General features: G+C 37.4%; 1 protein-coding gene and 1 long non-coding RNA gene across 14 annotated transcripts in view; one reads left to right on the top strand and one right to left on the bottom strand.

Annotated features, from left to right (window-relative positions):
* The window catches only part of LOC136843898 (high affinity copper uptake protein 1-like), a 220,073-nt gene extending 198,712 nt beyond the window's left edge, over nt 1-21,361 (top strand). For 12 of the 13 annotated variants that reach the window (XM_067112787.1, XM_067112789.1, XM_067112783.1 and 9 more), the window contains 2 exons: nt 19,944-20,003; nt 20,962-21,361. In XM_067112787.1, the coding sequence (XP_066968888.1) occupies nt 19,944-20,003; nt 20,962-20,984 (83 nt within the window). In that variant the 3' untranslated portion in view covers nt 20,985-21,361. The remainder of the gene's footprint in view (nt 1-19,943; nt 20,004-20,961) is intronic. The other variant, XM_067112788.1, reaches the window with a different exon arrangement.
* LOC136843899 (uncharacterized) lies at nt 382-25,624 on the bottom strand. Its single transcript, XR_010854716.1, has 3 exons — nt 25,383-25,624; nt 15,154-15,256; nt 382-1,996 (listed from the first exon to the last, which is right to left on the bottom strand). It is a non-coding gene; the product is annotated as an uncharacterized lncRNA (long non-coding RNA).
* Between the last annotated feature and the right edge of the window lie 1,942 nt (nt 25,625-27,566).

Genomic DNA, 27,566 nt, shown 5'->3' with positions numbered 1-27,566 from the left:
TTATGAACAATGAAACAAGCACTTACAAACAATACACACGAGCAGACAAAAGAACATTCAGTGCAGTGGCCGACCGGACATCCCAAGCAAGAATGCAATTACATTTATTCTCTGAAGTAAGGAGATAAGGACAATTGATCTTGGCAAAAAATGTCTTTACAAAAATGTGTTTGTAAGAATGTGAATATCAGTCAAGGAATGCAAAAAGTTGATACGAAGTTTTTTCCAAAGCAATATGCTCAATGTATCAATTTAAGGAAGGTAATTTGTCATCGTCCTTGGGCAAATGCATGAACCTCCCCACATAGATAAACGGATTTGTAAATGGAGTATGGACCTCAGACACTGAGGAGTTAACTGCTCATTTTTTTTTCCACTTACAAGTGTAAAATTTTGTTCCAACCAGCTGTATGTTCATTGGTACTCATTGTTACATAAATATTGTAAATTTCTTAAACTGATTTGTAAACGGAGTACAGACCTCAGACACTGAGGAGTTAACTGCTCATTTTTTTTCCACTTACCAGAGTAAAATTTTGTTCCAACCAGCTGTATGTTCATTGGTACTCATTCTTACATAAATATTGTAAATTTCTACCACTATGTTTACAAGCCCTGTTGAAGATGTCTTGAAATACAAAGGGCAAAACTGGTCAGAATTTATATCCAGTGTTCCATTTTTCCCCAGGGTACATCTGGAGACAAAAGTGGCAAATGAGTGACAAATGACTGAAATGTATAAAGTGCTTTTCTTTCCCAAAAAAGAAGGTAGCTTTCTTTCCCAAAAAAGAAGGTAGCTGCTGTCAACTAAGATTTAGTTGAATGTTTTGTTTTCTGAAGCTCATTCTGCACAGCTATGGCATTGTTGTTGATGAATTATTTCATCATGACTCCTGTCAATCTTGAATATTGTTAAGGTTGGCAATAAGAATTCTTGTCTTGTTAAGAGTACCATGTTTCCATACAAAGTACACTATTTATGGTATATGCTATATTAGCTAATACAGTGCGATGTTAGCAGTGTCTCATCAGAAATCAAAGCAAGTCTTGAGAGTCTTGTACATGATTATCTTTTTGATGGGGGCCTTGTGCATCCAATATTATTTCCATTATTTCAAGTGGCCATCATATGAACTTCATAAATACATGTGGCTGCTCAGCACTTGCTGTAAAGAGGGATAGTACCTCATTCTGCTGTCTGTCTTAGCTTGAAAGCCATTTTAATTGCTCATTTGATCAAAATAGTCAACTCCTCCCACATTATTTACGTATTCCACTCTTGCTGTACCATTTCAGTGGTAACTTTGCCATCACAACATCAATGACAGACCTTAGGGCTGAAACACTTTACCTAAACCTGTCATCAATCTTTTGTAACATTTCAGTCCTCACCAGCAAAGGTACTAACCAAATACATCTCATGGTTCTGTGGTTGGAGTGTATCCTTCATGTTAGAAGTGAGGGCGATTAGAGGATGCCTCCCTCTCGAATAAATTCGATGGCCTTGGAAAACAGCCTTGGTCAAGTCAACTTGAAATGTAGGGATCTTCAATCATCAACACACCAATGTTGCCTTGACATAAGAATTAGCTGGTTAGTTGGTTATCACTAGTCGAAATCTTGCTGCTGGAAGTGTATATCATTTCCTGAATGATCATCCTTTTTATTGTGGGACAGGCTGTCCTTTGGACAAATTAATTGTGTAACACAATCATTTGAAAGCTTGTGCCACTGGCAGCATTTCCTTCTTTCACAATGAAGATAATGTGTGAGAGATGTTTCCAGGCCAGGTTGGATGAGCAGCAGTACTTTCAACATGGTATGGTGGTTGAATCAGGCTGGGTTGGACTCGATGTATGTTAAAAATCTGGGATAAATCTTCTCTCCCTTCAGTACTGGTCAGGAACTCTGCTGGATCCAGTTTCTGGATACACCTCTACTACCTCACAATCTGCACTCTTTCCATTGCTGTTGAATCACATATCAATCCCATGCACTGAAAAAAATTAAGTAAAAATTAAGTAATCATTACCAGCTTTGAAAGGCTTATGTTATTTTTATTCACTTTCACATATTTACCAAGCCTTAGTTCTCACAGTAACAACACCTAGGTTTTAGAGAGTAAAAGGACCCAGTAAAATACAAAACAAAATTCAATATAGTGATGATATGCTAACTTTCCAGTATTCAGAGTAGTAAATTCTGCTTTTTTGTACTGGGGGCTGTACTGGAGGAGGTTGAAATATCCTGAATGAAGTTGACATTCTATGTCAATGAAAGTTACCTACCAGACTTTTCCTCTTGGAATTATCTATTCATTGCTAGTAGCAGATGTGGTGACTAGCAGTTACATTTATATCAAATTTTTTATCTGTGGTACCTTTTCTAGAGAGTTGCTGGAATTTTGTCATATTGCAATTCCTGTTTATCAATATTATGTACACCCAGAAACTTTGTATACCAATTGCAGAGGAAGGAACCTATAACATTTTGTCTGGATAACTCAGTCCATGATAGAGATGAAGAAAACTTTTTTAACTGTCTCAAACTCAGCCATGGGTGCATTCCTCATTGAACTACAACAGGACAAGCTAGAAGGTTGATTATCATGTGGTTAAAAGTCATTCAACAGCTACTACTTAGTTTCATTCACATGGAATCTCATGGCAGACTCATGTCTGAAATCGGGCAAAATTTCTTTTAACTGATGCTAGGTCCTTATTTGGTGTGATGAACACTAAAGGCACATTTGCTTGAACCTGCAAGTTTCTGTATCTTTAATTTCCTTACAAGTTATCTGTATACAAAGGTATGCTTGTCCACAATACTTCATTTTTGTTGTGACATCTTAATTACAACAGAAGTAATACCTAGTCTCCCGTCACTCCTAATGCAAACTTCTACAGGACTTTGGCTGAATATATTCAGGTGATTTCCTAGGTATACAAACACTGAACTTTCTCGCCTGTAAATTTCAAACAGTTCTTAAGGATACTGGTTCCTGCATTCCTTGTTATGTAGTACTGCAAAACTTTTACAGCCCAAACTTCATTGTAACAAGATTATGTATTATATACAGTACAGTGCTTCTTGGAGCTGATATTCAAAATTACACATTGCTGGAATCAAAAGATGCTATATGAAGGTTATATCTCCTTAATAAATTGCAAAGAAAATAAATGAAAATGCTGGATTCAAGGTGTAGCTGATCAAAATTATGGACATGAGCATATTACATTTCAGGCATATAACAAAAAGCTAACAATAATGTGTACTGAAAAGACTAAAATTGACTGTATGGATGTTATACATATTCCAAAATCATGATACTCCTGAAGCTGTACAGCAGTTGTAATTAAAGATGATTATAGTTTTGAATCTACAACTTTGAAGCAAACCTCAATACTCGGATGAACAGCTTGAGAGTCAAAGTTATCTGAATTCCTTTGTAAGCTTGTACAGTATATCTGGCAAAAACAGAACACATTAACTTCTCAAAACAATCATAACAAAAGAGAAAGTTAAAAGCCACTGGCTTCAAGTTTTCAAAAAAAAAATTTTAATATAGCATTTGTACCATTAACAGTAGTGAGGTTGGAGGTTTGTATAAGTGAGAGTGCAAACTTGACCGTCAAAAGCTTACCTGAAGCACTTAAATCATTTAATGTAATGTTTATCCTACTAGGCTTTCTGTGGAAGTTGAGTAAATCCCTACGAGCTTACAGAGAGGTTTTATGAGATTTTAGGGGTGTCTATGCTAAGAGGCTTTCCAGCTAAAGGGGACAGATGGCAAATCCTTCTCCTTAGGAATCCATACATTCTGTTCATGATAATATAAATTTTCATAGCAAACTGTATTAATAATACAGCATTCACTTAAACATTCATACTCTCTCAGCTAGTGTACTGTTACTATTCTACTCACAGGAGGCTACAGTACACAATATATTTATCTAGATGATTTAACAGCTAAAACTATCAATTAAGCTATATCTAGAACTGCAAATTTGCCTAAGAGAATTATAAACACCTGATCAAAAATAATTTGAGAACAGATAATGAAATGCAATGACACCCAAAAACATGTCAAATATTGACCTTACAGAGAACAACCAAATCAATAATGTCAGATCACAGTTCCATTCTCAGTTTGGTTGAGGTTTCATTTTTTGTTTTGGTCCATATGCCCATATTGATGATAATTTTTGTATTCCACAAATACAAAGCTCCTGCCTTCCATGAAGAACCATCCTTCCAGAGACAGATTATTTTAATCTGCATATGCTTTAGCTAACTAATGCAGCAAACAATAATTGTCATTCAGTAAGGGGTTTCAACTTTTCAAGATGCACCTCACTTGAGATGATTCAAGACTGCTTTTGATTTTGTTGACCCATCTCTTGCATAGCACCATGCTACCATAGTGGGCAGTTTAGTTTTCTGAGTAAACTAAAAGATTTCGTTTACAAAAGAAAAATGGTTTATGTTTCTAAAACTACGCCACCCATCTCATAATACTTGATAAGGATGTTTACAAGACCTGGGTATGTTGTGTTGCATGCCTAAACAGCAAAATAGTTTTCCCTTGATTTTTAATTTTATGTGCTAAAGATGACAATGGTAGTCATCAGATAATGGTATGTGAACCTGGTGCTCTCATGTAATATTAAATAGAAATGTTAATATATTTTTACCATTGTACATATCTGTGTATTATGCAAATATATTGTATTTAAAAAACCCTGTTTTAGTTAAACAGTTACCAAGAGAAGATAAGGAATGTGAAATTCTATAGTGAACCACATCTTTTCTCACTATTTCTTCCTTGTATGTACATTCAGTGCTTTTATTCGTTTGGTACTTGGGTATGTGGTCGCCTGTGAACGTATGAGTACAGAGGAAACTAGTAAAATATTCCTGTGGGTTACCTTATGTTAAATAAAGTAGTAATCTGTATTACATTCAAAAGTAGTTTTTGTCTTGTTTGTAGTTTATGAGGCAGCTTAGTTTAATAGAACTTTTAATACTGTGTCTGGTTTCAAAGGGTAAAACACCTCTGTAAGAGTAATTCGATTATGTATAGTATTCAATTACAACCGGACATTTATCATTCCCATTTGAGTATTTTCTCATATTAACTAAAATATATGAAAACTTGTGAAAGAGAATTAACTTATAGAAATACTATAAAAATTATTTGTCACAGTAAATGTGAGTAATGAAATACAGCATGAATACTATACATAACATCCTAAACAATGCCCACAGAAAACTTCTCTCCTGAGTCTCAAAATTGTGAACAAATTTATATTGCTCATACAACTGCAAGCAAATTTCAAGTAATTTTAAAAACTTTAAAATGACTTTGTACAAACCCATCACTTATATAAAGCTCACATTCATGGATGTGGAATAACAAAGACACTGCAGTAGTTGTAATGCCACTCATTCACCACCCGCACCCAAGAAGCCACAGCAATTAACTACAGCACCTCATATCTGCGAGGTCATTTTGTCGGTGTTGGTGTGCACAACATTTTATAACTGGTAGCCAGTTACATGCAGTTTTGGGAACACAGTATACTGTACAATGCTCTCTCTCTTTCTAAAATATAAAATACGTTGGAAATAAGAAAAACCACAGCAAAATTATAATTAACATGAAATTGAAATCTTTGCATGATTTTGTGTTGTCTATGTCTGCGCACACTGCAGTCTCCAGTTAACAGTTGCTGTGAAATAATGTTAAAAAAATGCCCAGAACAGGAATTACAGTAAAGGTCTAAGTACATTTAAGGTTTACTATCATAAAATGAGAATCCTTTGAACCGACATAGGGACTGCTATTAAAGATGTGATGATCAGGTAAAATATCAAATTTTAAAAGTAATTTGTTTTTTCCTAATATACAAACCTCAAGTTCTTTACAAAAGAGGAGATTGCTTCATGCATGACCTGGAAGCAGCCATTCAGGCTTAATGACAAGGTAGGTAACTACCAACAGGTAGGGGAAAGCCCCACCCATCTGTCTTGTCTGCACTCTACTTTGCCTGGCCCAGGTGGCAGAATGAGAGGGGTGGTTGAGGTGGGTCATGTACATCAAGAACGTCAGGCTTGTATGTTAGGAAAAATAGAAATTACTTTTAAAATCCCAACCTTCTTCAGGAAGGAGACTTACCCATTGGTGGGAAGTAGCCTGGGCACTCTGAACCAACTCAGGTTTGCCCAACCTGGAAATGTCATCTGCCTGATCCGTACAGGGTAAGAAGAAGGATGACCCCACACCTCCAGTTTGCTGGACGTAAGGGACACTGCATCTGCTAGACTTCTGGACCCCTGAGTAATGGAACTGGTCAATATACAGGCAGTCCCTGGTTATCGGCGGGGTTCCGTTTCCGAGGGTGTGACGATAACCGAAAATCGCCGCTAACCGAAAAACGGCGATTTCGGGGCCTTTTCGGCGATTTTCGGGGGTTATCGGCGCCGATTTTCGGTTATCGGCGCCAATAAGCAGAAACTGGCCATTTTCGGCCCCAAAAATTGCAGATTTTCATCGCTAGACAAGCCCCATAAAACTGGATTGCTGTTAACCAAGCCCACCGTTAACCGGGGACTGCCTGTAGTCGCAACATTCCTCCTTGCTCTCACTCCACAATTCACAGACATAAATTTACATATGGATGGATACAAGACATCTGATTGACAATTATACATACACTACTGGAAAGCTGGCATAACAATATACAGAATGATATTAATACAAGAAAGGTGACAATAACAGTGACTGAGAAATTTGCCTAGAAGACATGCAAGAGAATTTCTCTCTCTCTCAACAGCATGGTTTTTCCTCTTGTGTAACTCATCGCAGGAGAAAGCAGATTTTGATCACAGGCCTGCCATGTCAGGGTCTACAATGTCTTTGCCCTAGCATTTATATTGTATTTACGTCCAGCGAAATATTGTCACACATGACGGATTAGTATACAGGTTACTGGTTAATCAATACTAGTTGTTTCCATCCCTACTACTTTCCGAGTTATCAAGCTTACTTTCTACTAGTATACTACTACTTAGATCTGTCCTACCACTACTATCCAGTCCAACCTGATATCTAGCTAACTGTTCTAAAATTCCCCAACTAACTACTGGACTACTTTCTCCGAATCCTTAAAACTCTTCAATCTCAGTAAGTTCAGATAGCACAATATTCATCCTATCTAATTCATTATCTATGACATCAGAGCCTTCTTCCTTCTTACTAGAAACCATTCATATATACTGAATGTCTGATCTAATTTATTATCTCTCTCTCGTAAATCTCCATTTACTCGTGTTTACATTTTTTCCTCTTTTTCCTAGCCTCAACTGTCTCTATTAAAACCAACTGTTTCCCCCCCAACAAAGATTCCTCTTGTTCTTTCGTCTCATCATCCATCCCCATTCATAAAGTTCATTCACTAGATGACTTTCAAATATTCCGGAAGTTCCACCACTTACGCAACTGACTATGATGTGCCCTAATCTCTCACATACGTCCAACCTCACATTCAGATTCTAACAACTTCAGTTGCTGAACAAGGTCCCTCACATTTCTCCCTAAACTTATTCACAGTCAGTCTTCCTCTCTTTACAAGCTCTTTAAACACTTTCACCAATTCCATAACTTACGAACCACTCGTGCCCTTCTCCAAACATCCTTTTCATCCCTGGCTAACCACATTGGAAATTTAATACATCTTTCAAACTTCATATACTATACTGTACTTACATGGGGAAATTCCTATACTCCTGTACATGCTTACATTACATATACATTCACAAAGCTTCTGCAACATATAAATCCCATTCATTCTCCCTATCAGACACCACAGGCAACATCTCATTTAAAGTCCTAATTGTTCTTTCAGCTAAACCATTCACACGTATGGTGTTGAATACATGTGTTCTGGCCCCAATTTTTCAGCATGATCTAAAACACTTTCCTAGTGAACTTAGGTCCATTATCACAACTTCCTTGGCTTACTCACACATCAAGAATATTACTTGGCTTACAGCATTTGCAACAGTCTCACTTTTCTTATCCCTTATTGGTACAGTACTGCACAAGCAAACTTACTCCAATGGTCTATCATAACCACCAGTCCTATATCCCACTCTCAAACACTGGCAACAACAACCTATTACAATCATTCCAAACGGCTCTTTCATACTCGACTGCATAATAGGAGGGGGCTTGAATACATTCGCTCATACAATACAGTATTCACCATTTTGACAAGCTTCGCACAGTTGCCACATCCATACCAGTCCTCACTAAAAAAGGACTAAATATATGTTATTTCATACATTTTATTAGCTTATATTTCCCCTTATGTCCACATCTATCATGTACAATTTTACAAATACCTATAGCTCCAAAAACTGAAAACACCACTACATACATACTTTCACCCACTGATGTTTTAACGAAATACTGTACAATATTCCTCGACACCACACAAACCTATGACTAAACCTTCGAAACTCCTGTAATATAACACCCCGATCACTCAAGGGAATCCCAAAGTGTACAAACTAATGCAGCTCCCGTATTAAAGGGCAAACTGTTTGCATCTCTCCAATATCCTCAAGAGTTGAACAGAACCATCTCACCCACTGTTACATACATCAGCCATACAAAATGTGCCATACACACTTGTTCAATCTGCATATGTGAAATTATTTGCCCATCTTTCTACAACCACACCCTACATCACCTGCAATATCTATTCTCAAAAAGTTCGCTCCAATCAAGAAGAGACATGCATTTGGTCATCATGCACAACCACGAACACATTTAACCTCCTCTAACTCACCTATTCACCTAACTTATAACAAACTATTTTCCACCCCATGACACATCCCATTACCTAGCCCATGCAAAGCATATTGTTACACCTGCACTCAATATTCCATGTATACTTTTATCTCCATACCCAAGCTGGCACTTACCAACAAAATTCATGCTCCAGCATCAACTAACCCACACTACTCATTCCCATACATATCGCCCACTTTCATTTAATTAACTTGTCTTTCCTCAAAATCATCCATACATTCATACCCCTTTTCCACAACCCAATTGTAGTGTACCCAACTCAAAAATTGCAAATGCAATACATATTCACTTTTCACACACGCACACATTGCTTGATATACTGCAGGTTTTTCTATTCCATAATGAACACATACAGTCATACCATAAATAACTTGTGATCAACAGTACTTCTTGTACCAGAAGTACACCAGGTTCACACAGTTTTCAGTTTCTTTACATGCCTTAATGCACTCCATTCTATTCAGGCCTCTTACATACTTCTGTCATCACTTCAATTCTCAAATCATTTAGTGTCAGAAACCTTTATCTTTAAACTATCACTCACCAGATCCCTCAACCCATTCAAAAAACTTTCAAACAACTAATCACCACCTCCCGTACTCTCTTTCAGTACAACCAAGCCCTTAGGTAAATGCTCAGGATTTATATTCTCTTCCATACTACCTTTCCCACTTTCAGGTTTCTTGACATAGCTATCACATTCCTTCCTCCTCATACATACTTCACAAAATCAAACTCACTCAAATCCTCAATGGCCTGTATTAATCCACTATCCAGATTCTGCATATGATGCAAATAACTAGTGGTTGATGATCGGTCTTTACACAAAACTTCACTCCAGCCAACTCTCGTTCGTTGAATGCTTTTGCTCTGCCTTACTTACGGTATATAAGCCGTCACACTATCCTTCCCAACCATTCACAACCTGCATTTGCATCTGACATCCTCCCACTGAATAAGAGCTCACACCAGTATACACTTTGGGCATTTGTGCATCCTGGTTGTAATCAGGGTATGAATGTCTTTAACCACTTCCTCTATCAACCTATCATAAGCTTCTATAATTCTTTAATCTAACCTTAGCACCATACTGTCTCTTTCCAGTCCACACTGTTAATGGCTTGGTGATCTCTGAACAACCTCTCATGAACTTACAACTAAAAATCCTTGTAACTTGCAAACTGTCCGAAGCCAAGGAAACTCCTTTATTTTAACTACAAACTTCTTGATCATCCTCACCCTGAATCACTCACTATATGACCTAAAAATTCTACTTCAATCCTTAACCATTCACACTTAGGCAGTTTTACCTTTACACCTACTTCAAGCTTGCATAATGCATTTACAATATCCACATGCTCTTCACCAGTATTACTCAAAATTAAATTGTCGATAAACATAATCCCCCATTCTTTCGGAAACTCACTCAACACCAAATTTGTAGCATGTTGGAAAAGCTTCAAGGGCATTAGGTAAGCCAAAACTCGACAATTCTTAAATTGATAATGCTTCCAAAAAAGCTGTCACAGGTGCATTTCCCTTCGCTATCAGTATCTGGTAATATCCCCTCATCAAACCCAACTTGCTAAACACTCATTTCATTCATATTAAACATACAGACACTTCATGCATCAGAAAACAATCTTTCACTGTTACTTCATCCACCTTCCTACGATTAAATACACATTGGTAAACGTTCATCTGGCTTTCTCACAGATAAATTCAGGCTATTCCACTCACTCTTGCTTGGTTCAACCAAACCTGCTTGTTCCTCCATCTCTTTTGTGACCGGTGGAGGAAAACAACACTTATTCTAACCATAATTCTCCACACACTATATATCTCATACTCCCTAGAGAAATCTGTCTCTCTGTCACTTGATATTCAATGCAAGTATTTCCCAATTTTTGGTACCTCCCCAAGCAACAGACTTCTAAGTATTTCTTTCACTCCATCACTTGAATGCACTATCACTTTCCTCACTACTCTTGAATGCACCCTCATCCTCACTCGATGGCATATACCAAGAATCATGACTTCCATTCATTTTATAAACTGTCTCCATCTCCTTTTAGCTTTACTTGTTTTCTTAACTTTCAGCCTTACCTTTATCCTTACCTTTAACATCCATTCCCTTTACATTTATTTTCTGTTCATCCAAACCTTTCACTTCTGGGTTTGACTAACTCCCTTACTCATGCCCCTTGTATTTCCTCATTCTTATTAATTCCTAATTTAGCATCACTAACCATCTATTCCATCTCTTCCTCCATCTGCATTTCTGACTCCCTAACCTGTTCTATCAATTCCTTCATTTCCCTAATCTGTTCTCCTATCAATTCCTTCATCATTCTATTTAACTTTTAATTTTCCTCTAACTCTTACTTCTCTGCTTCCACCCTCCTAAGGCATTTCCTTGTCTCTTCTAGTTCCCTCTGCCATCACTGTAATCCATCCCCCTTTTTTGATTTTTGCCTTATTTTACCCTACCTCAATTTCAAAAATTTCTCTATTTGCCTTCACTACTCCCTTCACCATCTATTCTTCCAACAACCTTATCCCACTATTTCACTGTTATGACTACTATCATTTCCTCTAAAACTGCTGAAGTTGACTATTCGCCATCCTCTCAATACACAAACCCCACACTGGGTTCCAATTATATTGTGTTTTTTTTTTTCTTTGGGACAATTTATGACACTGAGGGGTACAGAGCAAGAGCAATGAGACTAATTCAACAGTCTTGGGATGTAAAATCAAACAATCCCTTTTTAACCTATACTGCAGAGGTATTGACTAATAGTTTTACTTACAAAATTTACAGTACATACAGGGTGTTAACTTCCAATTCCTATAGACAATACTTTACTAAATCCTACCTGACCAATAACCAAGTTTCCTAACCTACCTGACCAATAATCAAGTTTCCTAAACAACCTGATCAATCTAGAACCCCAATTTTCCAGGTTCTCTCTTATTTCAGTTCACTTGGGCAATTTCAGCAAAATATGAATATTGTGAATCACTTTACTTACTAGGTCCCAGCACACAATCGTTAGAATAGGAGAAACCTGCACAGATATATCCACTGGAAGAACTAAAAATGTCTATTCAGTAAAACCTGGCTTACATATATGGCTACCACCAATGTTTATGCACTCGGCACTAGCAATGCAGCTATAAATTTTACTGAGGCACTCACAGCCTGCACTATAGATTCCACCATATGGCACTGTGCTACATCCTTCCACAAATAGCAGCCAACAGTGCTGCTTGAGTACCAACAATTTCCATTACTCTCATCAGGGCAAACCCTCTCACCACATCAGACCTCAAATGGTAAAGGGTCCCAATTACTGTAGTCCTAATACACAGTACTGAAATTTAAAAATAAAATAATTTATTCATACACAAACACTGGCCATTACATAGTCACAACAACCAACATATTGTGAGAGTTGAGATAACACTTCATCCTGTCTCTTGAAGACTGGTGGGCTAGGTAGGTAATCTCTGTACCTACAAGCAACACTAGTCTTCTGAATGTGGCATTCATTGCTAGGGTATTCAATCTCACAACAGATGCCAGGTTCGCCATGACAAGAGACCACAGGTCAGTCTGTGACGCTACCTGGAACACTGCTCTGGCAGTGGACTCCATGGTAGCTCCCTCCATTGAAGGACAGTCCATTGGAATGACTCCATCCAATTGAAGGTGATTCAGCAACAGATCAGGGACAACTGTGTAAGTGTAGGGTCAACCTGTAGTTTACCACACTGTCCAAGAGAGTATAGCACTTCCCCTGGCAGGTCAGAGGTGGAGGAAGTAACCTACAAGATTGGCTGGACTGAAGCAAATTCTCCTGCCCAGAAACCATGGAATTCTTTTGAGCCAAGACCCCACTTGTAATCTGTGACCAAAGCAATCCAATCGAAGGCCTAGGTTGTCATTGGGAACTCATATACCTCTCAATCATGGTAAAAGCATCTGCTGAAGATACCAAGGTCTCTTCCTTGAGGCCATTCTGCTCACAGATGAGCTGAATAATCTCCTGAAAGAGCCTCTGCACCACAGGTGTATCCAAATCCTTGGATAAAGATCTTTGGGTCCCCTCTAGCTTCTTGTCACCCAGTTGTGCCCTCTACAGGAGAGAAATGCCTCCCAAGTGGAAGGGCTTGGAAGAAGGCGCTAATGCTCCTGATCCTATCAGACCCCCACTTCCCGGTTGCAGCCAAAGGAGTGATGCTGAAAGGTGAATGGTTCTGGCATCCCTGCCTGGCTGGGTCAAGACAAAGCCCCTACCTGGGGAGTGAAGCAGTGGGTGGGGGCTGTCCATCGAATGTGCCAAAAGCCCCCTAGCAGCCAAAGCTTTTACCAAAGAGGGAGGCAGCAAGGGGGACAACATCTTGATAGCTCTGGGTGACTGAACCCCACAGGTTCTGTTACTGTTCCAGTAACCCTACACCACTCTTGAAGCAGGGCAGGTGGGGAAAGGCGAGTACATACCTGCTCTCTCTCCTTCCCTGCTCATGCTAGGCCTTGCTAGCAATGTGCACCATACTAGTACAGGTAGCACTGCTAACACTAGTGTGCAAGAGCCTTGTGGAACCCTGGGAAACAGGATCGGTCACACCTATTCTTGGAGCGCCAGGTGCAGCAATGTGCAAAGCAACACTACTGTGAACCCCACGAGTCTTCTTTGCAGAGGAAGACAGACAACTAAAAGCCTTATTAAGGCTTCTTGCAGGGACTAATATAAGCAGCAGCCTTCCTCCTCCGCTTGGAAGTTTTGTAAGTAAAAAGTGAGGAGACGGTGGAGGTCAGTGCTGACAAGAGGACACTGCGACCACAGAAGCTGTCACACTCACAGTTGAGGCGCTTATGGGGTTCACCTTCCTGCAGGATTGGTGACCTGGAAAGCAGAGATACTAGGCTTCCCTGACTGACTCAGGGATGGCCACAACTCCCTGAGCCTGTCAGCCTCCCATGCACCTGTAAAAGAAATCAGATTAGTACATGAGGGCTCATTCCTTCCAGAGAAAAGTAGGGTTTGCTGGCGGAAACCCTCTCCCCTGAATGAAAGGAAGGCTTGAGAGAAATGCCACTGACTATCCTCTCCCCTTTGGGGGTTCTCTACCAAAACTTGCTCACCAGGAAGAAGCTACCCCCTTGGGCATAGCAAGAATGGGCAGCAACTTGGAAGGAGGGAGGAAGAAGCCAAAAATCACCGTGTCGCAAGAGGCGCATTACCCTTGGAAGACATAGGAAAACTTCTCAGGTTCCTTCCTCCTCTCTGACACATTGTTCTGACAATCACTCTTGACACTCAGAACAAGAACTAGTCCAGTCACACTGTACTTCCTACAGAAAGCACATGGGGAATGAAGCTCTATTTCCACTGAGGACAAGCACCTTCTATAGGGTTTGGTTATCTGTTAACAACACTTCATGAATACCACAGGCTCCCTCTCCTTAGATGAAGCAAGCTTAAGTGAATGATGGGTCTGCTTGTTATTGCTCATCATCAAACATACAGTCAGACAAACAGGAACATGAAAGAAAATACTCAGAATTTATTACTCACCATAAACCATACAACCAGACAAACAAGACCATGAGAGAAAACATTCAGAAGTTATTCTGAATAACAGGGCTGATTGGCAGAGTCGGGTAGAGAGCTGAGAAAGATACCAGTACACAACGACAGCAGAAGCAAAGTGGAGTGTAGATTGGCAAGTGGGTGTGGGCTCTCCTATACCTGTTGGTAGATACTTACTAAGTCTGAATGGCTATTTCTAGCTAATGCTTGAAGCAATCTTCTCCTATGTCAAGTACAAAGGCATATATTTGTGTAGGAATAATTATTTATAGAATATTGTTATAAAAAGTCACCTTCATAAAACATGCAAAAAAATTATATGATAATCTAAAGTAACTTATAAAACAATTAAGCTACCCCAAATTCCGAATAATACTGAATTCTGCTTAGGCTATCTGGTTTTTTAACTTAACCATGTTGACAAGTTAGGAGTGGATTCACACTCAATTTCCAACTTACCAAATTAAATCCCAACCTGTTTGTAATAAGCCTTGTTACTAGCTTTGTTTATTCCATGCATATAGTAAACAAGAATGATGCCAGACAGATTATTTAATTTGATGCGACTGGGCCTGGTTCACACATAGTAAGGTCTTTTACGATTGATGGATTTGGGAGATAACTACTTCAAACGTCAGTGACTGACAGTTGTGTAATAAATTTTATTTAACATACCACTGTGATAGTGCTGAGTGACCACTCAAGGTCCAGTGTCTGGCCAGGTAGGCATAAACACTTTAATCCAAACCAGTCCAATCTTAGGTATGTCACACTTAACCTTGAAAGGAAAAAACAGTGTGAAAATAAATGGAACAATACATGGATAAATTGAAATTTTTTAAAAACAAAAAATTTCTCATCACAAACCTACTGTTTATGTCAGTCCTAATTCGTCACCTTTGCTAATCCTAGACACCATTTCAGACCCTAGATTTTAAGCAGGCAAGAATTTCATTTCTCATGTAGTCTAGGTTATACTGTAGCTGCAAACAATGAGGGGGTTGAAAAGCATGATACTAGAGAGAAATGGAAGGAAAATTCTTTCTGGTGCATGGGTGTAAACACTGAACTGATCAGGGGTAACAAAGGATTGTTACCATACAGGTTTCTCCTTCCATTGTTAATTAGGCCCCCCTTACATGAGATAAATTGTATATTCACCCACCCCTGAGGCAATGATAAGGCCCAAAGTTGAAGTAGGAACTACTTTGCAGGAAGCTCTCTAAGAATGTCTTCTGCAGTGAAAAAGTTAAGCAAAGCATTCCTTGCTTAGTCGTACCAGTGCAGCTAGGCAAGTCTGCAGAGGAGCCATACAATTCTCCACTTAACCAGTACTGACTGAGCTTGTACAAAAGAGACAGACTTGGGTTATTCAAAGGTGACTGAAATTTTGCTTGTCACAAATGTAACAAATAAAACCCAAAACTCCAAGTCTACTATCTGCCTACTCTCTTAGCCTACCTCCTATCAAATGTTCCCTCCCCAAATAATCAGAAAGGTTCCTTTAACTAAAAACAAAAGTAAGGCATCTGGATCATGCTCCAGCACAATTCTTCAATAAGTTTGCAAGTTAGCTGGCTCTTGATTTTTACAGTTACATGATTACTAAATCTTGTACTTAACTCTTGGATACACACTGTAATTCAATCAATCATAATATAGAGTGGGCACTCTAATTCCTCAAACTATCTTCTTAGTGCTTTAAATTCTACTATCACTGAATTATACAGAAATTTAACTTAAAATGCCCTCAGTCCATTTCTCTTTAGGATCAGCATGTTGCTCTCAAAATGAAAGATCTACTGGATACAGTACCCTAATACAGTACAGTACCTGGGTCATCTTTTCTGCAAGACCTCCGAGAATAACTGGTCTTCGGCATATGACTGTCTGGCACAAAACTATTAGGTCAAACTTCCTATATGTGGCTTCATTCTCTCCCTCTGTAACCTAATCTCCAATTTTGATATACTGTACGTACTTGAACCATCATTGATCCTGAGAACTTTCTCTGCCATAGACATCAAATCCATAACTGACACCAAGCTATATCATATATTACAAGAACAAAAATCAAACTATACACCTGCAACACTCATGATGATCATAGCTAATGTGTTACAGTAAATACAATTTCATCTTGAACAGCTGTTTGCAATTAAAGCATACTGAATGCATGTTGTTCAGTTCCTTCAAGATGGTCTACAGACTTGTTGTTTTTGTCTTTGGGCAAGATTAATACAGTATACTGTATACTTTTCCTTCACATCTTTTCATTCTAAGTTAACATCTGTGTGAATCCATTTTCTCTCCAAGTAAACAAAATACAGTACTGTCACACAAGCTTTACTGTAGACAAAACTAAATTTTGTTACAATACAAAGGTTACAATACAAATACAAAGGTTACAATACAATACAAAAAACAAAAGGGTGCCTAAATAGCTAAGAATAGTGAGGTGATATTTTTTCTTACCTTTTTAATGCCATGTAGACTCTACATAAGTTTTTATAGTAGATAACTTTATCTATGGCATACAAATTAACAAGCAGAAAATTGGGATCACAGTAACGAAGTTATTCATTTCATGTACTTTCAAGTTTCATTACATTAACAAACCATATTTCTATTAGTGATAGTATAAAATTTCATATTTCTGGGTACTGATCAACAATCAACAATTGAATGTAAGCCTATCCACATTTTCAATCATTTCCTGCTATTAAATTTAAGTGAGACTGTGCCAGCAATATTGTTAATGAACATGATTTTCTAACGATAAATTGTATGGGAAGCTAAATGATTCTATAACAAAAGGAATACAAGGATCTGACCAATTTCCTTCTATTCATGACTACTACTATGGGCAACAGTGATCATTTTACTATGTGACAATTTTGTCCTGCAAAGCCTGAATTGTTTTTGTACAAGACCTAGGGACTAGTTACAAAATTTAGCCAGGAGTCTCAAGAGCATTACTTTAAATAATCACAAAACAAGCAGAATTGGGCAGCTTTATGGCATAATCTGAAGTCGATCTGATTTCGAAGAAATAGAGTTAGTCAGTTAAAACTCAAAGCTTTTGTTTTAATGTGTCAACTAGAAGAGTGCATGATTACCAACAAGAAGTAAGAATACGTACCCAATTATATGGCCAAAAAATTCAAAATAACTACCAGGAGAAGAAGTACAGCACATGCCATTTCAACATTTCAAAAGTACAAGCAGCTTCCAGTAAGCAAACTGGCAGGCCTTGTGATCTACTCTTAACGCACTACACATTTACCTCAAGAAACAAAATCCTGTTCAATCTGAAAGGGTCAATTTCCAAAAGTCGTAGTAAGGAAATTAGCTGATGTATTCATATGAACTAGGATTCACTGTCCTAATTCAAGAGACACTACACAGGTACACACCAGCAGCACTGCACTAACTAAAGACTTTAAAAGACTTCCTTTTAAAGATGGGTGAGAAAGAAAAAGATAGGACCTATGAATGACAGTATCATTTGCAAGTGAACTGTAAGAGAAAATGGACTTGGAAGAATGTTATTAAAAAAAAAAAGATAGAAAGAGCACATCACTGAAGGAAACTGTAAGGTAAAAGTAGCAGACCGAGTCAAATTAAGAGAATTAAGTTTCCTGAGAGAATGATGGAAACTAAAGGAGGAATTTGGATAACAATTGCCTACCAGACCCAGCCCAAAGCCTTAAGAGATGTAAAATCCAAACATGATATTCTTCAAGAGTTCTTGAAGATAGCAAAAGGTTGACCAGTAATGATCATGGTAGGAGAAATCAGAAGTTAAACTTGCCTTACTCAGCCTATATAGATGTTCCGGGAATACTGCAGGTTCCAAGTGTTTTAGAATATGACCATTGGCCAGAATTTTGAAGATTCTGCTAGAGCAACAGCAATCATCAGCATGAGAGATTTTACCAACTTTTACATCTCTTAGAAAAGAGCTTCCCTGGGCACTCAGGCAATATGCTATCACTAAGGATTTCTCATTTGATGTAAAGCCCATGCAGGAAATTTCTTAAAACCACCAAGAACAGAAATCCCTAATTACGGAGTTTAGTACAGTATATGGATCACACAAAAACCCTTTGTCACTTTCCACAGGAATTTTATCCTTAAAATATAACAAGTGCACAGTATACCACATATAATTGTAATGATCATTAAAATTTTCACTTCCTGCTGCAACACTCCAGGTATGGTATATTTCTATTCTACTTTCAGAATCAATTATGCAGTGCTTTTATATCTTGTTTTTGCCATTCGTTCTTTTTTGTTAGGCTCCTTATAGACAGGAGAATTTAGTCTAAGGGCAAGATACTTTATATATGTCCTGCTGCTAATCACAAGTTTTTCCTTCTCAGCTGTACTGCACTGAACTTTCCTTTTGTATTTGTCAGTCTTCAGTATATTTCTCAGCTTTCAGCAGTTTTGGATTATATAGTAATCTTAAGCTTTTTAGCTTTTATTCAGTACCTGTTGCATTTGTGAAAAGTTCGTCTGTGAGCTGTTTATCAAAAAGTGCTTTTTTTATTTTTTTAAGTTAAGTTTTTAGGTTTCAAAATACTCTTCAAATCCTAATAAGGTTGGGAAAACTTAAAAAAAATGAAGACACCTTACAAAGGTATTCAAGCAACATTCACTCAGTTTTATACCAAACATAAAAAAATATACCCATGGTACAAATATATATAATCCACAATGTGCATGACATCATTATGGCCTGGGTGAAGTTTACATAGCCCCATGAATGATACTATTTACCAACCACAATAGAGGATAAATACAACAGATAGACAACTAGAGTTATAGAACAATACTAAAAAACACCACAAAGACAATTTGGAAATTTAAGCAGATAACAGTCATGGCACAAGAAAAATATTTCCAGAAATGTTTGAAATACCAATACTGTAGATGTAACACGAGTACCTTACATGCTAAAGTATGTTTCACATTTTCTCACTTGTATATGGTATTTCATTTACAAGAGGACAAGTTATAATTAGTGGGAGCAGCAAATTTTGTTAGGTAAGGCTCAGATGCCAAAAATTTATCATCAATAATAACATGAATTTCCCATATAATCACAATCCACATTTTCTGTAAAATTTTCAATTTAGAAAAACCGATAATGAACGGTAGTTAAGATGTTCACCACCACAGCATAACAGGCCCACTGTGCTGACTAGCAGTACACTAGTTGCTCTTAGCTGTAGTGAGGATCTTACTCTTAATTTGTAGTGATCTCAAGATGGATTTCATTTGACTGTCAATATCATCTGAAGAAGTCACATATTAAACAGTTACTGTACTGTTACAAGCTTTATCTCCAGGTTTTTCATCATTTAGGTTTTCAATTCATTTCACAATATCCATACCTAATAAATATTCATTTTGCAATAAACAACAAATTTCTGTAGCCATATAACTTTTTTCTGCAGATTTTCTTCACCCAGCATCTGCCGACAAGACAGCTGCCTTACTTCCAGAAGGAAAATGTGGTAAGTGGCAAAACATTAATATTGTTTGCACCATGATATGGTGAGTATTTGATTTACAGTACTAATGTATCTTCTGAAAAGCCATGTTGCAACATTACTGTATTGAAAAACTGCATAAGGGCAGTTGAAGTATTCCTTGTTGAAATCACAAATCACCCAGTTGGGACCATTTTCCAGTATGAACTGGACATTTTATAAAATAACAGGAGCATGTTTAAATTTCAAGCAGCAGTTTCCAGTATGAACTGGACATTTTATAAAATAACAGGAGCATGTTTAAAGTTCAAGCAGCAGTTTATGTTAATAAATTAGTACTGCTAAAATGGCACTCCAGCAACCAGTGTCATGAAGTATGTACTGCATATCTTTTTATATTTTGCTTTACTCCTCTCTGAACTAGACACCTCTCATTGCCTTTTCTTTTTAGCCAAGACTTCATCTCCCACCCACTGTTGTTTACCTGATTCCACTAACTCTGCTCACCTACAAAACCTCTTTAGGAAGTTCTCTACCTCGGAGACTTTGTTACACAATGTCGTATCCCACCAGCACTGATGTGGCACACCCCAATACACATACACTACTCAATTATTACAAACTTACTTATTGATACCTTTTCTCTACTTCAGTACCTAATGCCAGTGACAGCGACAACAACAATTACCACTATTACAACAATACTTGGGACATCGTATTACACTATCATTTGTCATATTCTTTGGTCTCCCTGTCTGATTTCCCCCACACATCATCTTTGGTGTTTATGAAAGTTCCAGTGGTGAGATTATTACTTGGGTAAAGGAATCACTGTGGTAGAGCACCTAATGCATTTAAAGAAGCTTTGCCTTTATACTTAATAGTTTACTTATGTAGTTGTAAAGCTTCCTATCTCGGTAGAACAGTTAACTTCTGCTGCACCTTTATCTGTAATGAGTACTGACACTTCTCTTTTTTTCAGGGACCTGTCCTGATGAATGTTAAAAGCTTGAAACAATCCCCCCCAAAAAAATCAGTCAATGAAAATAGAGGGCATCATGTAAATATAAGCTAGACTGTAAACCATTCTATGTCCTGAAGAATGTGAAAAGCTGGAGACTAAAAACTGTCTTAATGAAAACTGAAGACACTGTACTATGTAAATTTCAGCCAGATGCAAATCAGTTTGTTAAGCTGTTCACATCCATACAGTCTGCATACCTTTGTTCAGATAAAAATGACCGAATTACCAACATCGACTTGATTACATGTTCCATATACAGTACTGTAATTTTATTTTTGAACTCTGGAAGAAATGCATATTTTTCTAATCTTAATTTTTAGGAAATAAAAAGCTTACATTAAATAAATGCAAGTAATTTCCCTGTTTTTTATTTAAATGCAATCCCACTGATAAGAAAACCCACATTTTAAGACGTGGCTTATGTTGTCATATTACAGTATCATAATTTGGTTGTTATTTTTCTTTTAAAGAAGGGTGTACCATCACACTTTATATAGATTTTGTTGATACTGTTACTGCCATTTTGGCATTTCTGGCCCTTACTTGGTTGTTTAGATTAAGTTGGCCTTATGCTCGCAGGTCCTTGCCAAAGTGTTGTGAGGTGTGAAAGGAAGTAAGGACCTGGTGTGTTCCTCTGAACGTTGACTAATCAACAGTCACCTTGAAGTTTCTAAGTAAATAGAATGCAACTCTTAATTTTTTGTCTAGACAATTCTCTTCACTCATTAGCATTATTTCGGCATATCACGTCTTGAATTTTCAACTTAACTGGCTGAGCATTGGTATTTCCCTCCAAGCCTCTGAACTTAAGAGTGCAAAAGTTCGTGAGACATGCAACTGCTTCTGCTAGCACCAGAATATATGAATTATCCTCACCAATAAAGATTTTAAATTCATACTTCCCTCCTTCGCTGTATTACTCTATTAATCTGCATTAAATACTTCCCTAACACCACGTTGCAGTACTGAAATCTGTGCCTTGTACCTTTGGTCATTTTTGCTTTTGTACTAAAGTTAGAATGCATGCCAGTAAGTAAACCCATTTTAAATGTCCTGTAGTTCATGTTTCCTTTGTCAGTTACCAACTCAAGGTCACACAGTAGGGACAGGGAACAGACTAGTTAAGTTTCCCCGAGCACACAGACCAAGCTTAACAAAAAGTAAGTGACCCATAATGGTGATATAATATTGTAAGCTTTATCATTTGCTTAACTAAAAAAGAATGGTCACATGATTCACATGTGTGACAGTGAATACACAACATTCAATATGATAAGCCGCTCACAATCAACCTAATCACTTTTGTTAATTACTAAAACCAGGAAAGGGTTCAATCCAAACAGGAAGTGAACTAATATTCTAATGCTATGTTATCCATTAAGATCACTGAAAAGTACTTATTTGAATCAATCACATACAAGTACAGGTAGGCCTATTAACAAAATGAATCACATGAGTATGTACTGTACCTGTATAATGTTTTATGATCAGTGTTTTAATGACAATGCTGCGTAAAAATTTAAAAATTAATTAACCACCAAAGAATGGCAAGCATTCCCAGAAATACTGGATAGAAAGTACATTTTTTATACAAATTGAAATAAATACTATTACAGAGACACTATATATTAGAAATACAGAAATAAATAGTTGATATGTCCTCACATAGCAACCACTGAAGTCATAAATGCAACATCACAGCTATTACTTACATACTACTATACGCTGACAGGCAGCGACTTCAAATACCCTTAACTATTTTAGTAAAGTTGACATTTATCAGCTTAAACTCTAGATCTAACATCTGTATGTGAAAAAGTACCATAACATACAAGGTGATATCATCACATCCTACAATAACTGCATTTTATTGCTATCAACATTAAACCTTTAAGTACCATTTCTGTCTCTAAGGATAATGCCCTTTTGAAAATGTCTACAGTATTTGGAAGGGAGATTGTCCAAGAGAATATTTTTCATATTTTTATTACTCTTATGTCAACTTATTAATATTACATTGCTTTAAGGGTATCTTAGCATAACAAATTTGGTGGTATTCATGGGCAAATATGCAAAATATATTATGTACGGTAGCTTTCCCTTTGTTAATTTTCCTATAAATGCAATTTGCCCATGTTCCATTCATCTATGAAGTACTGTACTGCCAGTTTCCCAGTGGCAATCATGGAATTTCACTGGATATGATGAAATGTCATCAATATGAATTCCTTGCAAATGATATGACAAAATGTAAGTTTTAACAACTATACTTGTACACAATATTTATGGTAATGACCTTAAACAATACCCACTGGTAAGACTGTACAGTACAGTACTGGACTTTTCTGACTGACCACAGTTTTGACACATTATGCCTATTTTATTTTTTCTGGATTCATTTTACTATCTATCACAAACATATCTACAGAACATGTCTGCATGAACTTGGGTGTATTTGAGTTTAGTAAATAAATATAGATTACCCATTTTTGTGCATATATTATGAGGAAACCCTTCACAACCACTCAACAATGTTAATTAAGCATCACATAACCACAATATGGGGAGTTCCTGTAGGAAGACTGTGCAATGCACAAGTCAGAAAGGTAACTATTGCATAAATCACAACATAACCTGAATGTTAAATACAAACTATGCTACACTAACCTAACCTTCCTTAACCTAGGGCACTTGGTCTTTACCTGAATAAGACTTTGACCTAGACTGCCATTAAGACAGACAGCCAAGTACAGGGATGTATTCTAACCTAACCTGGGCCATCAAGCCTTAGTGGGTTAAGGGGTGGACGTTCATCCACATACAAAACCCTGGCACTCACCTAAAGTGCCATAAATTAATAAGCAAAACACTGGAATGGATGTTAAACCAAGGCACTTTCCAAGCCTTACCTAACAGCAGACTTCTTCATCTGGGGTTAAAACAGTCTAAATTTTTATATCATCACAGGCAATTCATTAAGAACCGAGAGGGAGAAACTGGGCAGGTGCATGCAAAAATACATGCGGTATGAACTCCAGCTTCATGATCCATAAAATTGACAATGTTTAACAAAGACCTGTTTGTATCCTTCATATGATACAATCATACACCTTCAAAAAGTAAGTGTTGATAGCCTGATAGTGCCAAGCTCAGTTTACCCCTTCAAAATAATATTCAACAGCACCTTGTTACATTTGGTTAAATGAATAAAACAATATTGTCTTCTCGGTAATTCTAAGCCGGTTGTCCGCGGTGAGCTAGACTATGCCAATTGACGTTTTCCTATGTTATTTTACTTGCTTTACAAGAATTTAAAGTAGCATTTTGTCGGCCGGCTGTAACTAAACTGTCATTGACCTTTGAAGACTACACGACTTGAATTGCCTGACGCGGGGTAGGTCTAAGCCGGCATTCCACGACAAGCCCCCCCCCCCCCTCCATAGCTAATACGGCAAAATTGTAACCAGTAAACACCCGTAAAAATACCAACCTAACGTACCCTAGAGGTGTTTACTGGTTACAATGGGGGGGAGGGGGGATGGGGTTTGCCGCGGAATGCCGACTTAGACCTACCCTGCGTTTGGTAATTCAAGTCGTGTAGTCTTCAAAGGTCAATTAAAGTTTAGTTACAGCCAGCCGACAAAATATTACTTTAAATTCTTGTAAAGCAAGTAAAATAACATAGAAAATCGCCAATTGCCACGGTCTAGCTCACCGCGGACAGCCGGCTTAGAATTACCGTCTTCTCTCATGACGGACTCCTCCAGACACCCTTGAACCATCCATTGCCTAACAGACAAAATTAACATTCTTTTTGGTATTATTTAACTCTTACCATTAGCCTCCTGCATTCCACAATTACTAAGGATTTTCCTGTGCTTTAATGAGTGCTTTGAATGTTAATGAGGCGCATACTGTTATGAGTAGTTTTAGATCTACAGAAACCCCTCATCTACTACAATTCCAAGGACCACAGTGGGAATGTGGGGGTTTTGGGAGGGGGGAAAACACAAAACGAGTAAAATACGTGGATAGATTTAATATAGCCCAAGTCAGTTTAGCTTAAGTTGCAACACTATTATTTCAATTTACAGTGCTCTTAAGTTAGGTTTGGTAAAGGGTTAAGTTAAGGCCCAAGCACCCCAGGCTAGCTTAAATTAGGTTAGGTGTGGTTAGATTCGGTTGCAACTACATTATCTTGATTGTCAATGCACAAGTTAGGTTGGGGGGGTGTATAGTTTCATTATCATATGCTTAATGTAACCACGGTTGTTGTACTTTCAGACCATACACGCAAAAAATAAAAAAAACAAATGCCTCTCAACCACTAACTTCTGACTGGTTTCTCATTTCTAATTAAGACTTATGAAATAACCTACCTTTTAACACATGGCTTCACCTAATAACAGCTAAACGTTATCTCCTTGAATTTTCTAATCAAAAGAATACTTGGTCCTTTACGCAATTCAATGATTCGTTCCGGTTTCATCTTAATTTTCCACATTTATTGGGGCACAAGTAATGAACTACAGGTAGTCTACAAATGACCAAGGACGATAGACATCGGGAAAGTTCTGTCGTTATATGTACAGCGCATGCGTCAACAACCGGATATGTCACTGGATATAATTCGAAATGTCTAGCGCGTAATTTTGTAAACTACTTCCAAGATAGTTTAAGGGTTTCACGCATAACTGGACGGAATGGGGAAAGCTGTAATTAGGAAAGTAACGTACATAAAAACGCACAGGAGCTGGTTTCGTTGACCTATGAAAGTAATGAAAGACAGAAAAAGAACATAAACCTTGCACAAACTTATCATCGATTTTTGGGGTACTTATTTGATTCTGGAGAATTACCTCACTTCTATTCGTATGATTTATATCCACTAAAATTTCGTTACGCCCGGAAATAGATTGCAACCTTGATAACACCTAAAAACTGGCGTTCGATCAAACTGCACATAAAGATGTGAAGATACCTGGCATGATAATTGCTCGTCTTTTAACCAGTACTAAACACAACAAATAACAGCTATTAACCAACATTAAATCAAGATCATTCATTGTTATTTTCTGCCACTGATAGATGAATTAGTACCACAAAACTCCTTTAGTTAACAGACACGTAAACCTTCCTCTACAGTAAATATGAAATATATATATATATATATATATATATATATATATATATATATATATATATATATATATATATATATATATATATATATATATATATATATATATATATATATATATATATATATATATATATATATATATATATAGAGAGAGAGAGAGAGAGAGAGAGAGAGAGAGAGAGAGAGAGAGAGAGAGAGAGAGAGAGAGAGAGAGAGAGAGAGAGAGAGAGAGAGTCTAGTGTTTCTAGAGAAATCTAACACATTTACACCGGAAGCACTAAGTCACGATACAGTTTAAGTAAATAAAACATTGGCAAACAACAGATCGATCGAGATTCAAGTTTTCAAGTGAACTATCAAGGTCTTTCAACTAACCAGGAGAGTCCAAGATAACACTTTCAAAAAGAAGAAGCGATTATTACTAAACCGTAAAGAGATTTTACGTCATTTTTCTTCTTGTGGAATGTACACCTTAGGAAAAATCTCATTGTTTTTATCAAATTACAACGAAATGAGCAAACATTCATAGAAGACAAGCGTAAAGGGCCAATAACTTATTATAATCAATATGAGTAAACACTCATATTAGACAAAACTAAAGGGTCATTAACGTAAGTCAGCAAAGCGAGATCCTGCAGAATAGAGTCCATGACGGGACAGATAAAACAGAGAGAATAAAACAGCAAATGAAAAACACATAGATATCAATAAAACAGGTGTTAAATACATAAACAAAACGTAAACAACACTAAATCGAGAAAAAAATGAAGGCAGTGGCGCGTGGTGTTTTGTAGTACATAAAAGTAGTAGGCTATTTCAGCCGCTCTTCACTATGAGACCTAACATTAGTAATGCTGTACAGCCAATAGGAAAGGTCCACACTTTCTTAGTTAACAGTAAAAAAAAAAAAAAAGAAACAGTCTGCAAATCAATGAGCACCCTAGTTATTGTGGCACAACACTCAAGGTGCTAACTGAGTTTCCCTGTTGAAATGGAGCCTATGGAAAGCGGCCAAATAATTTGCTAAGCATGTTACCTGCAACTGCTAAAAATAATTTGATTCCTCATGTATCTTTTTCCATTCTTTGACTTGACAACATTGGTTGTACGGAATGGAATATAGAATTTAGGCTAAAGGCCAAATGCTGGGACCTATGAGGTTATTCGGCGCTGAAAATGAAATTGAGAGTAGAAAAGGTTGAAAAGTGTAAAATGTGGAAAACCTTGCAGTTGCATTACGAAACAAGTGCTAGGAGAGGGTGGATAGCAAGATGGAAGAGAATGTGAATGGAGGTACAGTAAAAGGAATGAAGGGGGTTGCAGTTAGGGGCAGATCCTCAAGTAATGTGTATACTACAGAGTGCAAGGTACAATGATGGCACGACCCCCCTACGGAGAGCATTAGTAGTGTACGCATTCA

Source organism: Macrobrachium rosenbergii, chromosome 12, assembly GCF_040412425.1.
Source record: "Macrobrachium rosenbergii isolate ZJJX-2024 chromosome 12, ASM4041242v1, whole genome shotgun sequence".
Classification (NCBI taxonomy): domain Eukaryota; kingdom Metazoa; phylum Arthropoda; class Malacostraca; order Decapoda; family Palaemonidae; genus Macrobrachium; species Macrobrachium rosenbergii.
This window is presented reverse-complemented; position numbering and strand designations above follow the sequence as displayed.